At 45.6% G+C, this 21219-nt stretch overlaps 1 protein-coding gene across 2 annotated transcripts in view; it reads left to right on the top strand.

The window, feature by feature from the left end:
- Window positions 1–21219, top strand: part of CDH23 (cadherin related 23) — a 1745895-nt gene that overhangs the window by 1079849 nt on the left and 644827 nt on the right. For both annotated transcript variants that reach the window (XR_013214534.1, XM_077259280.1), the window contains exons 14-16: window positions 15214–15278; window positions 17140–17377; window positions 18415–18520. Coding sequence is in view for 1 of the 2 variants with exons in the window: in XM_077259280.1 (XP_077115395.1) it covers window positions 15214–15278; window positions 17140–17377; window positions 18415–18520 (409 nt within the window). In the remaining variant the exon portion in view is untranslated. The remainder of the gene's footprint in view (window positions 1–15213; window positions 15279–17139; window positions 17378–18414; window positions 18521–21219) is intronic.

Here is a 21219-nt window from a genome sequence, read left to right as displayed (position 1 = left end):
CATGGCCATCACACTGTGAGTGGGAAAAACTTTGGTCAAGCTGCTGCTGTAATATGTGGTCATACCCTACTGTAAATCTTTTACAGAATTCTTACAAAATAATTCCTAGGTACAACACTTAAAGAGGTTTTCCCATGAACAAAGTTGATTTTAATCAATAAATCTTGGAATAATAATAAGTTCCACAATTTGATGTGTTGAATGTTCCTGTGCTGAGATAATCTTATAAATGTGCCCCTTCAGTGTACTGAGTAATGGTTGTGTCTGACCATACAGGGACATGGTCTGATCATACCACATTTCCTAGCCAGGGGAGGAAGTTAAAGAGAGTGCACAGGAACATTGTTTTAAACACATCCAATTGTGGAAATTATTACTATTCCAAGGTGTATTGATTAAAATCCCATTTAAAATTAACTTTGTGTGTTGGAAAACCCCTTTAAGCTGATGAAACCTTGGCCTTGGGAATAATTAGTAGGCTGAGGTCAAGTAAGATCATTATAGGGGATGGTTTTCAGATACATTATCCTACTCCCTTTGTATTGGAACCAATCCAAACCTTCTACATTCTCTCAATGGCTTCAAAAAGGTAATGACCACATATTTAACATGGGAAAGCGATGTACAAAAGTAGGTGTCATTCAGTTGCACTGCTGATGAAAGCTCGATGGCCGAGATACAATCAAAGGAATTTAATAGTACAGGTTTTACACATCGTTTTTCCTGTGGTGTTTCTGACCGCTGTCCTGCAGCAGTTGTTACATATGCCTTTCTTATGTTGCTAATCTGCAACCTTATCAGGTGAGTGGTCTCACATTTCCATTTTCTCCATACCATCGGATAAGACCCTATTGCCCTTTTTGTCTCCTAGCCTTCTCTCCATCACATATTTAACATGGAAGAGCTACCAATCTGGGAAAAGAATGCATGGTAAATTTCAGCAGATATGGCTTCCTTGCATTAAGTCTTTGACATTCCAACTTATGAGAAGACTAAATAAACCTCTAATTCAGTGTGTGTGTCCCAAACTCCATCCTTCACTGCTCCCAATAGGTTATACTTTCATGCTTCCTTAATATTGCACAGAGAGAGGCTGTGTCAATTTCTGATGCCTTGATTCTAATTCACCTGTGCAATACTAAGGAAATCCTGAAAATATGATCTGTTGGAGCCATGAGGAATGGAGTTTTGGATGTGGAGCTGTTGTAACTCATAACATCCATATACATATCCCTAAATATATGGAGTTTTCATAGTTTTCATATACGTTATAGTATAGTATAGATATTTGCACCTCAAACCTCAGCCTTACATAAATACTGACTGTATAACCCCAGTCTCTGGCAGTTAAATTGCCTGACACATTTCCCTATCTCCTACCCTTGACCCCACCACCACCCTGTCAGTTGTAGTTATATCTATGTTTAATAATTGTTAGGCACTATTACTTTGTACTGTAAAGATCACTGATGTTTTCTGTTAGTTTCTCTGTCATTTTGTGTTCTATCTATACCATCATTTTGCACCCAGATTTAAAATGTAACTGTAGGAAAGCAGCAGCACTGGCAATTTAAAAGAGGGGGTGCACACCTCTATGGACTTGATCCACCAGTCACTAACAACTCTAAAATCTGATGTATGTTTCATCACTGATAAATCTAATATGAATATTAAAAAAAAGTAATGTTCCTATTGTTATTATCCAAAGCATATCATTGCACAATGTACAGTGGGGCAAAAAAGTATTTAGTCAGTCAGCAATAGTGCAAGTTCCACCACTTAAAAAGATGAGAGGCGTCTGTAATTTACATCATAGGTAGACCTCAACTATGGGAGACAAACTGAGCAAAAAAAATCCAGACAATCACATTGTCTGTTTTTTTATCATTTTATTTGCATATTATGGTGGAAAATAAGTATTTGGTCAGAAACAAAATTTCATCTCAATACTTTGTAATATATCCTTTGTTGGCAATGACAGAGGTCAAACGTTTTCTGTAAGTCTTCACAAGGTTGCCACACACTGTTGTTGGTATGTTGGCCCATTCCTCCATGCAGATCTCCTCTAGAGCAGTGATGTTTTTGGCTTTTCGCTTGGCAACACGGACTTTCAACTCCCTCCAAAGGTTTTCTATAGGGTTGAGATCTGGAGACTGGCTAGGCCACTCCAGGACCTTGAAATGCTTCTTACGAAGCCACTCCTTCGTTGCCCTGGCGGTGTGCTTTGGATCATTGTCATGTTGAAAGACCCAGCCACGTTTCATCTTCAATGCCCTTGCTGATGGAAGGAGGTTTGCACTCAAAATCTCACGATACATGGCCCCATTCATTCTTTCATGTACCCGGATCAGTCGTCCTGGCCCCTTTGCAGAGAAACAGCCCCAAAGCATGATGTTTCCACCACCATGCTTTACAGTAGGTATGGTGTTTGATGGATGCAACTCAGTATTCTTTTTCCTCCAAACACGACAAGTTGTGTTTCTACCAAACAGTTCCAGTTTGGTTTCATCAGACCATAGGACATTCTCCCAAAACTCCTCTGGATCATCCAAATGCTCTCTAGCAAACTTCAGACGGGCCCAGACATGTACTGGCTCAAGCAGTGGGACACGTCTGGCACTGCAGGATCTGAGTCCATGGTGGCATAGTGTGTTACTTATGGTAGGCCTTGTTACATTGGTCCCAGCTCTCTGCAGTTCATTCACTAGGTCCCCCCGCGTGGTTCTGGGATTTTTGCTCACCGTTCTTGTGATCATTCTGACCTCACGGGGTGGGATTTTGCGTGGAGCCCCAGATCGAGGGAGATTATCAGTGGTCTTGAATGTCTTCCATTTTCTAATTATTGCTCCCACTGTTGATTTCTTCACTCCAAGCTGGTTGGCTATTGCAGATTCAGTCTTCCCAGCCTGGTGCAGGGCTACAATTTTGTTTCTGGTGTCCTTTGACAGCTCTTTGGTCTTCACCATAGTGGAGTTTGGAGTCAGACTGTTTGAGGGTGTGCACAGGTGTCTTTTTATACTGATAACAAGTTTAAACAGGTGCCATTACTACAGGTAATGAGTGGAGGAAAGAGGAGACTCTTAAAGAAGAAGTTACAGGTCTGTGAGAGCCAGAAATCTTGATTGTTTGTTTCTGACCAAATACTTATTTTCCACCATAATATGCAAATAAAATGATAAAAAAACAGACAATGTGATTTTCTGGATTTTTTTGCTCAGTTTGTCTCCCATAGTTGAGGTCTACCTATGATGTAAATTACAGACGCCTCTCATCTTTTTAAGTGGTGGAACTTGCACTATTGCTGACTGACTAAATACTTTTTTGCCCCACTGTATTTATAGCACATTTACTGCTACATGACTGCAAAATATTGTCATGCTCATTTAATGGTCTTGCATGCTTCAGTGACTAATCGCATACCTGTCTCCAATAGCTTTACCTGTTATAGCTTCAATTGCATATGTTAAATTAGTAATTGATTCTCTGATCAGTATTTCCACATAATTCCGCCAATTGCTCACTCATCAATAGATAAAATGTGCTGGTATTCAACAAACACTGTTCAATGTATTGCACTTTTTAAACATCAATTATAATTTCACCTAAGGTGGAGATCATACATATTGTTAAATAATTTTTTACTGGAATATAGATCAGTTTATCTCTGAAAATGGTGCAGTCGATTCAACAGGGTCAAGATCTAGAGTACATTTATGTTTCATGTTTTGCAGAATCTATAGAGAAAAGGAACTTCTAAAATATGTTGAATTAGTTTAGTTTGCGGTCATTGTATTAATAAGCTTTGGCTCATAGTGTGTAAGATATACAACGGGTGAAATAATGTTAACAATTTTCAAAGTAAATATATTTCTATTGACATTAAATTCTCACCAGATGATGGTAACAACATCCAATCCACACAAGCAAAGAAATCGAACTATAGATGTCCATAAATTAAGTAATATGTTATAATGAGAAATGACATGGGGAAAAAGTATTGAACACATGGAAAGTCATGACACCAGCTGAAATCTATCAATCATTAAAATGAACTCCTGCCACATAGTGAAAATTTTTATCAGCTGGTTTATCTGAAGCTGAGAGTTCATAGAAGGAGCCCACAAAACCTTCAGGATTTGAAGGGTGTTTCTGTAGAAGAATGGGCCAAAATCACACCTGAGCCATGTATGCGACTAGTTTCTCCATACAGGAGGCATCTTGAAACCTTGAAACTGTCTGTTATGGCTAGCAGAACGCACCGAGTAAATATAGATGATTATTATAAATGGTGCATTCGCAGCCCGAGGTCCACTGTGCAGGAGGAACCTGCTGCTAGTGAATGGTGGCACTGTTTGGCGGTATAGACTAGCTCTGTTACTTCACAGAGTAGCCGTGAAAGGAAAGCACTGCACCCTGTTAGCCTCACAGGAGCACAAGCTTGCTGCCGAACTGATAGCAGTCAGTGGTTATGCACACACGCAATCTCCTCACCGGAGGTGCCAGTATTCTAGGGGCTTATTTCAGCCGGGTCCCTGAATACGTTCATACAATCTCCTCACCGGAGGTGCTGGTATTCTAGGGGCTTATTTCAGCCGAGTCCCTGAATACATTCATACATAACTACACTGGCCCAAAGCACATATATGGATTGATACTAGCGCATGGCCATGCAGCCATATGAGCTTTTTATAGCTGCAGCAAGTACAAGACCTTCCTAGAAGGACCAATGAGAGGCTGCCACAAAGCCTGAGCACCTTCAGGACCTTCCTAGAGAACCAATGGGCTTTGCTGCAGTATGCAAGCATGTGACCCTCGATCTCCAATGAGAGATCTTACCCTGGGCATGCTCAGAAGGAGAAAAGCAGGACTTAGTCCCAAAAGCGTCTGCTCACCGCTGCCCAGCACTGGCTTCAATGGCAGAAGCTGGAAAAGCAGCAGTAACCCTTTGCACAGAGTCAGACTGAGTGAGAGTCTGGGACCGATGTCTCCGCTGAGCAGACTCCACTGCGGCAGGAGAAGAATGGGAGACCACAGCGGAAATGGCCCGAGATTCCCCCTGTGCAGAGGTGGGAACTCGACCCCTAACACTGTCATCACCAACAGCAGCTTTTGTATGAAGTTTAAAATTTCAGTAAGAGTGTTCAATACTTTTTCCCTGTGTCATTTCTCATTATTTCACATAACTTAATTTATGGACATCTATTGATTTCATTGCCTGTGAAGTTTGGATGGGTTATTACTGACATCTGGTGAGAATTTCATGTCAATAGCATCATTAAAAATACATTTACTTAAAAAATTGGTGAGGTGTACAATTTTACTCACTGTATAAAGTTCATACATACGAGATATTCCTTTAACTTCAACTGTAAAACATCAAATAATTATATATTATATAATATGCCATTTTTACAGGATCACATTGTATTGAAGAACACAATGGATTTTAGTGTTTTGAGTGTGCTTTTGATTTTCATTGTATAACTCTGTATTAATGTCTAGTCTCTTGCAGTCACTAGAATAAATGACATTGGGCATATAATAGTCAATGTTCTAGTCAAAGTGGCTTGTGTCAGGCATTTTGAGGAACTCTTATGGTCAGTAATGCATGTAGGACAGGGACAACTTTAGAACTGTGTTTTAGTAGAAGAATAGAAATATGTGCAGCATGCCACAGATAATTGTCCTAGCCCACCATGTTAACAGTATTTACTGGATCTATAGTTTCACCCCTATTAGTACAGGAAAGAAATATATCTTGGTACCGTGTTAGCCAGTAGATAGAAAAATATTTAGAATTGAGAGTCCTCAGTGGTTGATACCTTTTAATGGCTAACTGAAAAGATGGTAACAAATTGCAAGCTTTCGAGACTACATACGTCTCTTCATCAGGCAAAGACTAAAACAAATTCTGAAGAATCACATATTTATGCACAACATAGTATAAAGAAAAAAAAAAAAAAAGGAGGGGAAAAAAAACCATGGATAAGCTAGGTGACATGAAGCAGAATTACCATGGGTGATATCACCCATGATAATTCTGCTTCATGTCACCTAGCTTATCCATGGTTTTTTTTCCCCTCCTTTTTTTTTTTTTTTTCTTTATGCTATGTTGTGCATAAATATGTGATTCTTCAGAATTTGTTTTAGTCTTTGCCTGATGAAGAGACGTATGTAGTCTCGAAAGCTTGCAATTTGTTACCATCTTTTCAGTTAGCCATTAAAAGGTATCAACCACTGAGGACTCTCAATTCTAAATATACCCCTATTAGTAGTCATATTACTTAATATGTGTATGTTTATATGTTTTAGTACATTGAAAATTGTCCAAATAAAACTTACTCATGTTTGACCCTATTGAAAGAGATGGTGTAAGAGTTGGCGGAATGCACCAAATATATATATATATATATATATATATATATATATATATATATATATATATATATATGAGACAGAAGGTGCGTTCGCAACCCGGGGTCCACCGTGCAGGAGAGAAACCTGCTGCTAGTAACAGGCGGTACTATATGGCGGTACAAGCGAACTCTGTTACTTCACAGATTCACTATGAAAAGATAACACCGTGCCCTGTTAACCTCACAGGAGATCACAGCTACCTACTAGAGCCAACAGTGGTTATGCAGTCAGAATAGCACACAAGCAACTCCTCTCCGGTGGAGCCGGAATTCTAATGGCTATACGCCAGCCCTGAATCCACATGCACAAAACTCCTCACCGGAGGTGCCGGTATTCTAGGGGCTTATTTCAGCCAAACCTTGACCACATACAACCATGACCACACTGGCGCTGAGCACATAACATAGGTTTGACACTAGCGCATGGCCGTGCGGCCATGCAAACCTTTTATAGTTTTAGCACTCAAGGACCTTCCTAGTGGTCCAACAGGAACTGCTTCAGGACCTGCGTATGTGACCCCCGACCACCAATGGGAGGTCGTCCCGTGGGCATGCCCAGTATGGGAAAAGCAGGACTTATTCCCTGAAAGATCTGCTCGCTTCTGATCAGCACTGGCTACAAAGGCAGAGCCTAGAAGAACAGTAGTAACCTGTCGCCCAGTATCAGCCTGAGTCAGACGCTGGGACCGACGTCTCCGCTGAGCAGGCTCCACTGCGGCTGGAGAAGAATGGGAGACTGCAGCAGAGATGGTTTGAGATTCCCCGGGAACTCGACACCTAACAGATTGTATCTTTGTGTCCCGTGGACACCAATGGTCTATTGAACTTTAGATTTACAGTTTCGGGCTCCCACTCATCTGCATTTAAAATATCACTCGGGACGAGTACAATTCTATTTTTCTCACATAGCATCCGTATGACATGGATATGCAGTGCGTTTCGTTTTTTTTCTCTGCAACTATTATTCTACAATCATTTACATGACCATTCACAGTGTTCTGTGCTACAGAATGGTAATGTATCTGTAAAAATGGGATGGCATACAGATGGTCCATGTGCTGTCAGTTTTTCTTCTCGCACCCATTGACTTGCATTGGAGAGTCTCGTCCGATATACACGGCCACTCGCAGCATGCTGTGATTTTTTTTTTCCAGCTAAGAAAAAAATCACAGATGAGCACTAAATAGTAACTACAGTTAAAATTTTTTGTTTGATTTTCTAAAAGTGAAAAATAGCACAAGTGCAAAAAACAAACTTTGTAATATATCTTATGTCTCCTGTGCCAATATTCAATAACATCCCCTCCTGTAATGTTTGTTAGAACCCTTTCCTATTTAGCTGCTGGAATCGCATTTCTTCCACCCATAATGAGTGCCCCCTGGTCCTTAGTACAGTCCTTGGAAGGAATAAGTCATGTGTAGTCCTTTGTAGTGACCACACATATACTTATACGTGTAAATGAGATCCCCTCTGAGGCGTCTTTTTTCTAAACTAAACAAGGCCAACTTTTCCAACCTCTCATCATGTGAGAGGTCTTCCATCCCTTGTAATAATCTAGTTGCCAACCTTTGAACTGACTCTAATTTCTGAATATCCTTTTTTAAATGTGGAGCCCAAAACTGGTTCCCATATTCTAGATGTGGCCTCACCAGTGATTTATAAAGGGGTAACATTAGGTTGGATTTGCAGGATTTTACCTCTGTTTTTATACATCCTAAAATCTTGTTTGCTTTTGCGGATGCTGCCTGACATTGAGGACAGCTGCTAAGCTTACTTGTAACCAGAATACTCAAGTCCTTCTCTTAATCAGTAGTCCCGAGTATACTTCCATGTAATGTATATGCAGCAATAGGATTACTCCATCCTAGGTAATTAATCTACATTTATCTATATTAAATCTAATTTGCCAAGTGTTTGCCCATTCAGACATCTACTCCAGATCGTTTTGCAATTTTGTAATATCAAGGTCATATTTTAGTATCCTACATAGTTTGGTGTCATCAGCAAAGACTGACACTTTACTCTCAATCTCATCCACAAGGTCCTTAATAAAGAGGTTAAAAAGAATCAATCCTAGTACAGATCCCTGCGGTACCCCACTGCTGACTATATCTCAATTAGAGAACGTACCATTTATGATGACTCTCTGTTTCCTGTCATTTAGCCAATTTCTTACCCATCTGCATATAGTTTCCTCCAGTCCTTGCCTCTGTAGCTTCAGTATAAGGCTGTTATGTGGAACAGTATCAAATGACTTTGCAAAGTCAAGATAAATCATATCAGCCACATTACCTACATCCAGATTTGCACTTATCTCCTCATAGAAACCCAATATGCTAGTTAGGCGTAACCTATCTTTCATGAGTCTATGCTGCTTGTCAGTTATTATATTACTAGATGGCAGCCCGATTCTAAAGAATCGGGAGTCTAGAATCCATATATACTTTATTTATTCAAATGTAAGAATAATTTGGTGGGCGGGGACCCTCGGCCTCCGATTTGGTTGGCGGGGCCCCACGGCCTCCGATTTGGTGGGCGGGGTCCCTCTGCCTCCGCTTTGGTGGGCGGGGCTGCTCGGCCTTCGATTTGGTGGGCGGGGCTCCTCGGCCTCCGATTTGGTTGGTGGGGCCCCTTATCCTCCGATTTGGTGGGCGGGGACCCTCGGCCTCCGATTTGGTTGGTGGGGCCCCTTATCCTCCGATTTGGTGGGCGGGGACCCTCGGCCTCCGATTTGGTGGGCGGGGACCCTCGACCTCCGATTTGGTGGGCGGGGACCCTCGGCCTCCGCTTTGGTGGGCGGGGCCCCTCGGCCTCCGATTTGGAGGGCGGGGTCCCTCTGCCTCCGATTTGGTGTGCGGGGACCCTCGGCCTCCGCTTTGGTGGGCGGGGCCCCTCGGCCTTCGATTTGGTGGGCGGGGCCCCTCGGCCTCCGATTTGGTTGGTGTGGACCTTCGGCCTCCGATTTGGTGGGCGGGGACCCTCGGCCTCCGATTTGGTGGGCGGGGCCCCTCGGCCTCCGATTTGGTGGGCGGGGCCCCTCGGCCTCCGATTTGGTGGGCGGGGACCCTCGGCCTCCGATTTGGTGGGCGGGGACCCTCGGCCTCCGCTTTGGTGGGCGGGGCCCCTCGGCCTCTGATTTGGAGGGCGGGGTCCCTCTGCCTCCGATTTGGTGTGCGGGGACCCTCGGCCTCCGCTTTGGTGGGCGGGGTCCCTCGGCCTTCGATTTGGTGGGCGGGGCCCCTCGGCCTCCGATTTGGTTGGTGTGGACCCTCGGCCTCCGATTTGGTGGGCGTGGACCCTCGGCCTCCGATTTGGTGGGCGGGGACCCTCGGCCTCCGATTTGGTGGGCGGGGCCCCTCGGCCTCCGATTTGGTGGGCGGGGCCCCTCGGCCTCCGATGTGGTGGTCGGAGCCCCTCGGCCTCCGCTTTGGTGGGCGGGGTCAGGCCCCTCGGCCTCCGCTTTGGTGGGTGGGGCCGCTCGGCCTTCGATTTGTTGGGCGGGGCTCCTCGGCCTCCGATTTGGTGGGCGGGGCCCCTCGGCCTCCGATTTGGTGGGCGGGGCCCCTCGGCCTCCGATTTGTTGGGCGGGGACCCTCGGCCTCCGATTTGGTGGGCGGGGACCCTCGGCCTCCGATTTGGTGGGTGGGGACCCTCGGCCTCCGATTTGGTGGGCGGGGACCCTCGGCCTCCGATTTGGTGGGCGGGGACCCTCGGCCTCCGATTTGGTGGGCGGGGACCCTCGGCCACCGATTTGGTGGGCGGGGACCCTCGGCCTCCGATTTGGTGGGCGGGGACCCTCGGCCTCCGATGTGGTGGGCGGGGCCCCTCGGCCTCCGCTTTGGTGGGTGGGGCCACTCGGCCTCCGCTTTGGTGGGCGGGGCCAGGCCCCTCGGCCTCCGCTTTGGTGGGCGGGGCCGCTCGGCCTTCGATTTGGTGGGCGGGGCTCCTCGGCCTCCGATATGGTTGGCGAAGCCCCTCGGCCTCCGATTTGGTGGGCGGGGACCCTCGGCCTCCGATTTGGTGGGCGGGGACCCTCGGCCTCCGATTTGGTGGGCGGGGCCCCTCGGCCTCCGATTTGGTGGGCGAAGCCCCTCGGCCTCCGATTTGGTGGGCGGGGCTCCTCGGCCTCCGATTTGGTTGGCGAAGCCCCTCGGCCTCCGATTTGGTGGGCGGGGCCCCTCGGCCTCCGATTTGGTGGGCGGGGCCCCTCGACCTCCGATTTGGTGGGCGGGGACCCTCGGCCTCCGATTTGGTGGGCGGGGACCCTCGGCCTCCGATTTGGTTGGCGTGGACCCTCGGCCTCCGATTTGGTGGGCGTGGACCCTCGGCCTCCGATTTGGTGGGCGGGGACCCTCGGCCTCCGATTTGGTGGGCGGGGCCCCTCGGCCTCCGATTTGGTGGGCGGGGCCCCTCGGCCTCCGATGTGGTGGTCGGAGCCCCTCGGCCTCCGCTTTGGTGGGCGGGGTCAGGCCCCTCGGCCTCCGCTTTGGTGGGTGGGGCCGCTCGGCCTTCGATTTGTTGGGCGGGGCTCCTCGGCCTCCGATTTGGTGGGCGGGGCCCCTCGGCCTCCGATTTGGTGGGCGGGGCCCCTCGGCCTCCGATTTGTTGGGCGGGGACCCTCGGCCTCCGATTTGGTGGGCGGGGACCCTCGGCCTCCGATTTGGTGGGTGGGGACCCTCGGCCTCCGATTTGGTGGGCGGGGACCCTCGGCCTCCGATTTGGTGGGCGGGGACCCTCGGCCTCCGATTTGGTGGGCGGGGACCCTCGGCCACCGATTTGGTGGGCGGGGACCCTCGGCCTCCGATTTGGTGGGCGGGGACCCTCGGCCTCCGATGTGGTGGGCGGGGCCCCTCGGCCTCCGCTTTGGTGGGTGGGGCCACTCGGCCTCCGCTTTGGTGGGCGGGGCCAGGCCCCTCGGCCTCCGCTTTGGTGGGCGGGGCCGCTCGGCCTTCGATTTGGTGGGCGGGGCTCCTCGGCCTCCGATATGGTTGGCGAAGCCCCTCGGCCTCCGATTTGGTGGGCGGGGACCCTCGGCCTCCGATTTGGTGGGCGGGGACCCTCGGCCTCCGATTTGGTGGGCGGGGCCCCTCGGCCTCCGATTTGGTGGGCGAAGCCCCTCGGCCTCCGATTTGGTGGGCGGGGCTCCTCGGCCTCCGATTTGGTTGGCGAAGCCCCTCGGCCTCCGATTTGGTGGGCGGGGCCCCTCGGCCTCCGATTTGGTGGGCGGGGCCCCTCGACCTCCGATTTGGTGGGCGGGGACCCTCGGCCTCCGATTTGGTGGGCGGGGACCCTCGGCCTCCGATTTGGTGGGCGGGGACCCTCGGCCTCTGATGTGGTGGGCGGGGACCCTCGGCCTCCGATGTGGTGGGCGGGGCCCCTCGGCCTCCGATTTGGAGGGCGGGGACCCCCGGCCTCCGATTTGGTAGGCGGGGCCCCTCGGCCTCCGATTTGGTGGGCGGGGACCCTCGGCCTCCGATTTGGTGGGCGGGGACCCTCGGCCTCCGATTTGGTGGGCGGGGACCCTCGGCCTCCGCTTTGGTGGGCGGGGCCGGGCCCCTCGGCCTCCACTTTGGTGGGCGGGGCCGGGCCCCTCGGCCTCCGCTCTGGTGGGCGGGGCCGGGCCCCTCGGCCTCCGCTTTGGTGGGCGGGGCCGCTCGGCCTTCGATTTGGTGGGCAGGGCTCCTCGGCCTCCAATTTGGTTGGTGGGGCCCCTCGGCCTCCGATTTGGGTGGCGGGGCCCCTCGGCCTCCGATTTGGTGTGTGCTCTGCCTGGGGCCACTGTGCTCTGCCTGGGGCTCCATATGCTGCCTGGGGCCCCTGTGCTCTGCCTGGGGCCCCATATGCTGCCTGGGGCCCCTGTGCTCTGCCTGGGGCCCCATATGCTGTCTGGGGCCCCTGTGCTCTGCCTGGGGCCCCTGTGCTCTGCCTGGGGCCCCTGTGCTCTGCCTGGGGCCCCTGTGCTCTGCCTGGGGCCCCATGTTCTGCCTGGGGCCACTGTGCTCTGCCTGGGGCCCCATAAGCTGCCTGGGGCCCCTGTGCTCTGCCTGGGACCACTGTGCTCTGCCTGGAGCCCCATATGCTGCCTGGGGCCCCTGTGCTCTGCCTGGGGCCCCTGTGCTCTGCCTGGGGCCCCATATGCTGCCTGGGGCCCCTGTGCTCTGCCTGGGGCCCCTGTGCTCTGCCTGGGGCCCCTGTGCTCTGCCTGGGGCCCCATATGCTGCCTGGGGCCCCTGTGCTCTGCCTGGGGCCCCTGTGCTCTGCCTGGGGCCCCATGTTCTGCCTGGGGCTCCTGTGCTCTGCCTGGGGCCCCATATGCTGCCTGGGGCCCCTGTGCTCTGCCTGGGGCCCCATATGCTTCCTGGGGCCCCTGTGCTGCCTGGGGCCCCTGTGCTCTGCCTGGGGCCACTGTGCTCTGCCTGGGGCCCCATATGCTGCCTGGGGCCCCTGTGCTCTGCCTGGGTGTAGGACACTGGTGACGTCACTTATCTCCGGACATTAGCTCCGGACATTAGCTCCGGACATTAGCTCCGGACAAAGCCACGGAAGTTAGCACAAATTGCAGGAAGTAGTATTCTAGGCAATTATATATTAGATTCTCCGCAATATATTTCTGTAGGTCATCTCTTATAATGCCCTAACAATCTTTGCACACTATTGATGTCAGTCTTACCGGACAGTAGCTGCCTGGATCCATCTTTTTACCTTTCCTAAATATCGGTATCACATGAGCGATCCTCCAGTCCTTTGGCACCACCCCTGCTGTTCACTATATAAACTCCTGAGAGTCAGTTCCTACTGCTAGTCAATGTTTGTGCTACGTGGCTTTACCTTTTGTGCATTTGTTTTCATCCTGATCCCAGACCTAGGATATTTTATTGACGTTTCTCCTGCCTGATGATTTTGTACCTCCTGGAACTGACCCGGCTACCTGACTACCCTTCTTGCTAGCTTGTGTGACACCCCAGGAATCAGGTTGTCACAGTGGTATTTCCTGCCTCTCAGGGAGGGTGATACCATGCCTGGAAGTGAGAAGGAATCCCCTTAGCAGGTAACTCTAGCATACAACACTTTCCTGACTCCAGGCCAGAAGGGGGAGCTCTAGACCCAGGTTCAGGGTATCTTCCTTATAATTTCTGGTCTGGAGGAGGAGTTAGAGGGCAGTGTGTGTGAGACAGTGAAGGGAGAGGAAGCAAGAGGAGAGAGAAACTGGGAGTGGAACTGCGATTGAGCTCATTCCCAGGATAGAGCGAAAGAACCGAACACTGGGGTCAGAGGTTGTGTGGGAACTGTATGCCCCACAGCAGAAACCAGAGGGCATGAAATTGCAGGTCTTCTAGCTACAACAGACGCCCGAAGGCACAGCAGCAGATTAGAGCCCGGAGTCACGACCAGAGAGAGACACCTGTAAAAAGGCTCAAGCTACCTGCCATGCAGGTAGTGTTCCACCTGAGTTACAGATTGAGAGAGGGACTTGAATAGAGCATCAAGAACCCAGAATTCAGCACAGAAAGGAAGGCTTCCAATCCCCCATGGCTAGGGGGATTCCGAACAGCTTTCAGGCTGACCAGATTTCCAAGATCACCTCTAATCTGTGCCCTGGACTGCAATTTCACCAGTAAATGGTAAAGAAACTGAAAATCCTGTGTCCTCCAATTATTTCCTGCACTTCATCATCTATCATCCTTTACCAACTGCCCTGGGAGCTCTGGGGACTAAGCTCTACCTGTGGGCAGCTATACCAACTCTGCTGCAATACCATCATCCCCAGTGGACCCCTTTAAGCAGCGTCAGCCAGCACTGGCCGAGTACCACAGGTGGCGTCACCAACATTACTACATTAGACTTTATTTCCATGTCCATTCATCCCCTTTAACTGGAGGCCGAGGGCCATGGACCGGGTCACTGCCACTGTGACCGCCCCTTTAAGAACCGTGCCAACCTGGTACCGAGTACCCCATGGCCCTAGCGGGCGCTCCACTTGCACCACTGAACAGCAGCTTACTCCGTAGCCCTAGCCCAGGGAAACTTTTGTACATCCAGATCCCTGTACAGGGGTTAAAGGGTAAAGGTCAGGGCAACCCCTGGGTTCTGAAAAATTACGTAGCTACCTCCAGCCTGTTTGTGGTTTCCATTTTTAAGCTGCCAGGTGACCATGAACAGTGAATGCTTGACATATGCTTTACAGCAACTATATGAACCATTGAAAATTGTAGTCCAGAGATTAACATTGAGTGCCTTTTTGAGAGGATTTCCGGTCATTCACCATTATTTGTACAGAGGTCACTGTGAATGGTGTGGGAGGAGGTGAGCTTTGACATTATCAATTGTGATTAGTGTATTCTGCATTATATATACCGGGCCAGTGGTCTGCATGAAAGCAACAAGATTTCAGGATTTTTTTTAAATTTGATAGTGACATGTAAAATGTAAAAAAGTTACCAACAATTCTTGAACTGTATGCTTAACATAAAAACTTAATTAAAACAACAAGTTATCATTTTTTGATTATACGGTTCCAATATTGGTATTGGATGAGTAGTAGTTCAGGCAGAATGAATTAACTGACTGGTTCCACCTAAAAACAATAGGTATCAGTCTAGATAGTAAAGAACTTCTGCAAAAAAGAGAACTGGAAATGATCTAGTATGGGAGGTAATTAAGAGCTACACTGTGAAGTGGAATTTTGTATCTTTTTGAGAATTGAGCTTTGTTGCTAACATTATATAATTTGCTGTACTTATTACTGTACTATTGAGATAATTGAACAAGTTTTGATATTATATTTTCTTTTCTGTAGGCTACAGACAATGATGTTGGGACATTTGGGAAAGTGAGCTACTTCTTCAGTGATGACCCAGACAGGTAGATAAATGTGTCCCAGAAACATCAAACATCATGTGATTTGCAAAACTAGGATAGCGATGGCCAACATGACATGGCTTTGCTTTCACAAATCTGTGGAAATTTCTATAATGATAGCACCTTAAATACACATTAAACGTCACTTGATTTCACATCTGTTTTCCCCATAACATCTGAGACTGGTTAGAATATCGAGCAATATTTTTTGGTATACTTAATGCATTAAGTTACTAAGGCTATGGAAATATAGCAAAACAAACAGTTTGTAACCACTTGAAATCTGTATCTCTGTTCTGCTATGTAAACAGTATTGGCAGCATCTGTCAATCCATAGATGCATCCATGTGTGCATAGATCCATGTGTGAATCCATAGATGCATCCATGTGTGCATAGATCCATGTGTGAATCCATAGATGCATCTTACCTTATGTCAATGACAGTGTGCGCACAATGTCTGTTTCAGGCAGAGTATGCCTGGAATCTGCCTGAAAATCTTTTAATAAAATGTAAAAAAAAAAAGAATGAACCCAAGCACAGCAATGTCCAAACAACATTGCTGTGCATTAGTTCTGTCTTTTGTCAATTCTTTTAACCATTTCAAGTTTTGAAAGCCCTGATGCAGCTAAAAGAAGTGACCTGTTCATTCTTCTTGCGACTTCCACTAAGAAGCTGCCACTATGTTATATATATAGAATGACAGAAAAGACGCTTCAGGTTTAACATTGCTAACATTTTCCTGAACCGTCTTCCTACAGTAAACACTATGCTGGTACACCGCCATCTAAAAGACAACATGTGCACATAGTCTTACAGTGTTTTCATAGAAAATACTGCATCAATTGTCCATTTAAAAACAATTTTCATATACCCTGTTAGAGTAATCCAGTTCTGGGTAAGAAGAGGTGGTCCCATGCTATGGAATCATCTGTTAACCAGAAGTGATCTGTAAAGAATGGCTTTTGCTCTGTATGTTACACATACTACAGGTGACCAATATATCGGCAACGACAGTGATGCCATTATGTAAATATGGACCACAGTTTTTAAATGGAACCTTACAGCTAATACGTACTGCTCAATTCATGGGCAGCATGTATCAAGCTCTGGTAGTATGATCTCAGCCAGGTATTTTTGACTCTGAAATGCTGTAGCTTTTCATAGAAAAACTATAAAAGCCAACAGTGACCAACGTATGTGCATGCATAGGCAGAAACCTTTCACTACTGGGCATTGGGAGAGAAGAACCCACCGAGGACCCATTTATTCAACTAGTCTACTGCGTGGTGTCAGTGCCCAGCTTTCAAATTATGTTTTTCTCTGAAATACTGTAGCAGTTCTTTGTAGAACATACCTGGTTGAGTTCATACAGCCAGGGCCTAATATATGCTGCCCAGGGATTGGGCAGCATGTATCATCTGTCTGGTTCCCTTTAAGAAATGTTTTCAAAGGCCATGCCACAAAGAATTCTAGTGATTCTGAAAGGGAAAAAATCCAATGTAGTACTAGAAAGAAACCTTCAAAGTTGATTTGATGTCTTACTTCCTGCTTCTTACAGCATTTCAACAGTCATTTTGACAGGACATAAAGACCCAATATACAGCAATGCCAATCAAACCATCCAGTATGAAGCTAATCCTCTCAATGACAGATTATTTGAAGTATCATTTCATACTTAACATTGCTTGTAAAATTGTTTACATTGTTTAATAAATTAATTAAAAAAAATTGTTTAATTTTAGACAAAAACTAAAAGATTAGGCAAAAATGTAATACTGTGCATAGGAAGAGAATACATGTAGCTTTGTTATTCTGGCATTTTATATATGTATTCACTGTAAACATTTTGTATTTTTCTTGTAGGTTTACACTCGATAAGGACACTGGGATAATTATACTAATTGCTCGACTAGATTTTGAGACTACTCAGCGCTACACCCTAACTGTGATTGCCAGAGATGGCGGAGGTGAAGAGACAACAGGTCGTGTGCGCATCAATGTTTTGGATGTTAATGACAATGTGCCCATCTTTCAGAAAGATTCCTACCTTGGAGCAGTAAGAGAGAATGAACCATCTGTGATCACAGTGATCAAACTTAGGGTGAGAAAAAGATAACACACAAAAAGTTTTTTCTCTTTCTTCTTGGCTCAGACTTTGTTTTCTTTTTTTCTCTTTAACATTTAAGGCCAAGTATGCTGATTATTCACAACAGGTTCTAACCACTCAATTGAACCTTTTATGCATATTAATCACCCTAAATTAGCAAGAATAGTAAGTAACATACTGCTTCTAATCAGCTTCTCACAAAGTCCAATTGGTAAAATTCCACTGCCAAGCATGGCCTCTTATTGTTTTCTAGCAGCCTGATTCTCCTGTTCTCATAAATGCTACAGAGCTATTGGCTTTGATGTAATAATAGGATAGCCCAGCTGGGTCAGACATGATTGTAATGTCTTCATACACTTGGATTGGGCTTTATAAAAATGTTAAAAATAAATAATCATAAAAAGTATTTACTTTTTTGAACACTATATCCCCCATTTTAGTATTTTATTTTAACATTTGCCTTTTGCTAACTGCAAATTAAAACAATTGTACAGTGCTTTATCTGCTATAACTAAATTGGATCCATTGTTTGATCTGTTCTGATTAGTTGTTGAAAAAGTTGCTCACAAACAGGCTTTTTCACTCATTGGAGAGAACCCCACATCAGTGACAAAACCTCCAACTATTACAAGCAGAATTTCCTATTACTTTGTCTACTGCAGTGTATGAACAGATTCCAACACTTTTAGCTTCCATGTATGAAGCTTCTACTATTTATATAATATATTTTTGATTTCCTTTCTCGTAACTTGTCCTACTTTCCTACTTACTTTTTATTTACAGTGAAATTGATTTTAGCACCAACATGGCTTCACAATGTAGAACACTCTTTACAATCGACCTTTGAATTTTATTGGAAGCTAAATAAATGCAGTATAACTCCATGCAACCCTAATCAGCCATACATTTCCCTTAACTTTACTTTCCAAAATAAATTTTCCATTCATCCAAACCAGACTTCAGAGGTTACAGTTATGTGTGCAAATAGGCAATGAAATTACTGAGTAAGATTATTGTTTCCTTATATTTAGGCAACCGATGAGGATTCCCCTCCAAATAACCTAATTACTTACAGCATTACTGAAGCTTCAGCATTCCGAAACTTTTTTGAGATCACAATTTCTGAAGGTTATGGAGGTGAGTGAGACTAGACAATATATTAGATATAGTTCTAAATATCACTATGTGAAAAAGTTTTACAAATTGCTGCCTAGTCACTGACCCAGGTTTAGACAGTGTGGTCCATGGCAAAAATTAATAGTGGGAACCCAAATACTAATATATGGCATCATCACACAGAAACATGTATGGTACATTTACTCAAACTGATATTAAACTATTGAATGAACAGCAATTGGCTATATTTAACTTGTTTATTGCTTATTTACTGGCTTCTTTTATGCAGGCTGACCAAGAATGATGGGGACAAAATAATCACTAATAGATTGTACCCACATGCAGCATGTCCTTCATACTGGCCCTATCCTGGCATATATACAGTGGCATGTAAAAGTTTGGGAGCCTTTGGTCAAAATTACTGTTATTGTGAACAGTTAAGCAAGATGGAGATGAAATGATCTTTAAAAGGACTAAAGTTAAAGATGACACATTTCCTTTGTATTTTAGTAAAAAAAAATGTTTAATTTTTTTCATTTTAAAATAACAAAAAGTGAAATGTATAGATGCAAAAGTTTTAGCAATCTTGGAGATTTGTATGGTCAGATAAATCTAACCAAGGTTTCAGACCTTGATTAACCTGTTATCGCTTGCCCTCTGTGATCATTAGGAAAGGCCAGGTGATATAAATCCCCCAGGATTATAAAAACCCAGCCTCCTCTAACCTTGTACCAAAAAAAAACAACATCCATAGGTTCTTCTAAGCAGCTGCCTAGCACTCTGAAATGGAGGCCCACAAAGCAGGAGAAGGTTATAAGAAGATAACAAAGCATTTTCAAGTTTCCCTTTCATCAGTTTGAAATGTATTTAAGAAATGGCAGTTAACAGTAACAGTGGAGGGCAAGACAAGGTCTCTAAGACCAAGCACATTTTCTGTGAGAGATGCTAGTAAGATTGCCAGAGAGACAAATCAGAACTCCCCTTGACTGCAAAACACCTTCAGAAAGATTCATCAGACTCTGGAGTTGTTACATTGTTCTACTGTTCAGAGACACCTGCACAAAAATGACCTTCATAGAAGAGTCATCAGAAGAAAACCTCTCCTGTGTCCTCATCATAAAATTCAGCATCAGAAGTATGCAAAAGAACATCTATACAAGCCTCGTCCTCTTGGGAAACAAGTCCTGTGAACCGATGAGCTTAAAATAGAACTCTTTGGTCATAATGATCAAAGGTATATGTGGAGAAAAAAGGGGACAGAATTTCAGGAAAAGAACATCATTAACCCTTTAATGATGGGGGTAGATCAATCATGTTTTGGGGTTGTGTTGCAGCCAATGGCACAGGGAACATTTTACAGGTAGAGGAAAGAATAGATTCAATGAAATTTCAACAAATTCTTGATGCAAACATAACACCAACTGTAAAAAAGCTGAAGTTGAAAAGAGGATGGATTCTACAAATGGATAATGATGATCCTAAACACACGTTAAAATCCACAATAGACTATGTCAAAAGGCACACACTGAAGGTTTTACAATGGTCTTCACAGTCCTCTGATCTGAACATCATTAAAAATCTGTGGCTAGACCTTAAATAGCAGTGCAAGCAAGATGACACAGGAATCTCACAGAAATGGAAGAATTTTCCAAGGAAGAATGGAATAAAATCCCTAAAACAAGAATTGAAAGAGTCTTGTCTGGCTACAAAAAGCATTTACAAGCTGATCATTTCAAAAGAGGGGGCTACTAGGTACTAACCAAGCAGGGTGCCCAAACTTTTGCTTTGGCTCATTTTCCTTTTCGTAATTTTTGAAATGGAAAAGATGAAAATATATTTTTTTTGCCTAAAACTTAAAGGAAATGTGCAATTTTTAACTTTATTCTTTTTAGATATCATTTCATCTTCAACTTGCTTAATTGTTCTCAAAAAACAGTAATTTTAATCAGAGGGGGCCCAAACTATCACATGCCACTGTATCCTCCATCTTGGTATAAGTCCCTTATTATGGGCCCCACTCTGACATATATATGTCCCCCATATTGGTATATGTCCTTTATCCTTATATATATCTCCCATCCGGTTATATGTCCCAATTTCTGCTGCTAGTATAGAAAAAAAAAACATTATACTAACCAGTAGCATACATAGAAGTTATGGGACCTCATAGCAGAAATATAATACTCTCTCCAAAGTCCTCCATATAGTATAATACACAGCCCATAGTCCTTATACTATAATGCACCCCCATAGTCCTCCATATAGTGTAATGCACCCCTATAGTCCTTCCTGTAGTATAATGCACCCCTCATAGTCCTCCATACAGTATAATGTGCTCCCCATAGTCCTCCAAATAGTATAATGCATCCCATAGTCCTCCATATAGCGTAATGCACCCCACAATCCTCCATATATATCATGCACCCTCCATAGTACTTCAAATATAATGCACCTCCATATTCCTCCATATAGTATAATGCACCTCCATATGTAATGCACAGATCATAGTCCTACATTTTAGTGTAATACACAGACCATATTTTTCAAATAATATAAGGCACAGCTCCTAGTCCTTTATATAGTATAATGCACAGCACCTAGTCCTCCAAATTAGTATAATACATTACCCATACTTTTCCATATAGTATACTGCACAGCCGGTTGTCCTCCATTACTATGTGCCCCCAGTCACATGCACTCAAAGATCAGCTGTTGCCTCT

Source organism: Ranitomeya variabilis, chromosome 4 (genome assembly GCF_051348905.1).
Source record: "Ranitomeya variabilis isolate aRanVar5 chromosome 4, aRanVar5.hap1, whole genome shotgun sequence".
NCBI lineage: Eukaryota > Metazoa > Chordata > Amphibia > Anura > Dendrobatidae > Ranitomeya > Ranitomeya variabilis.
This window is presented reverse-complemented; position numbering and strand designations above follow the sequence as displayed.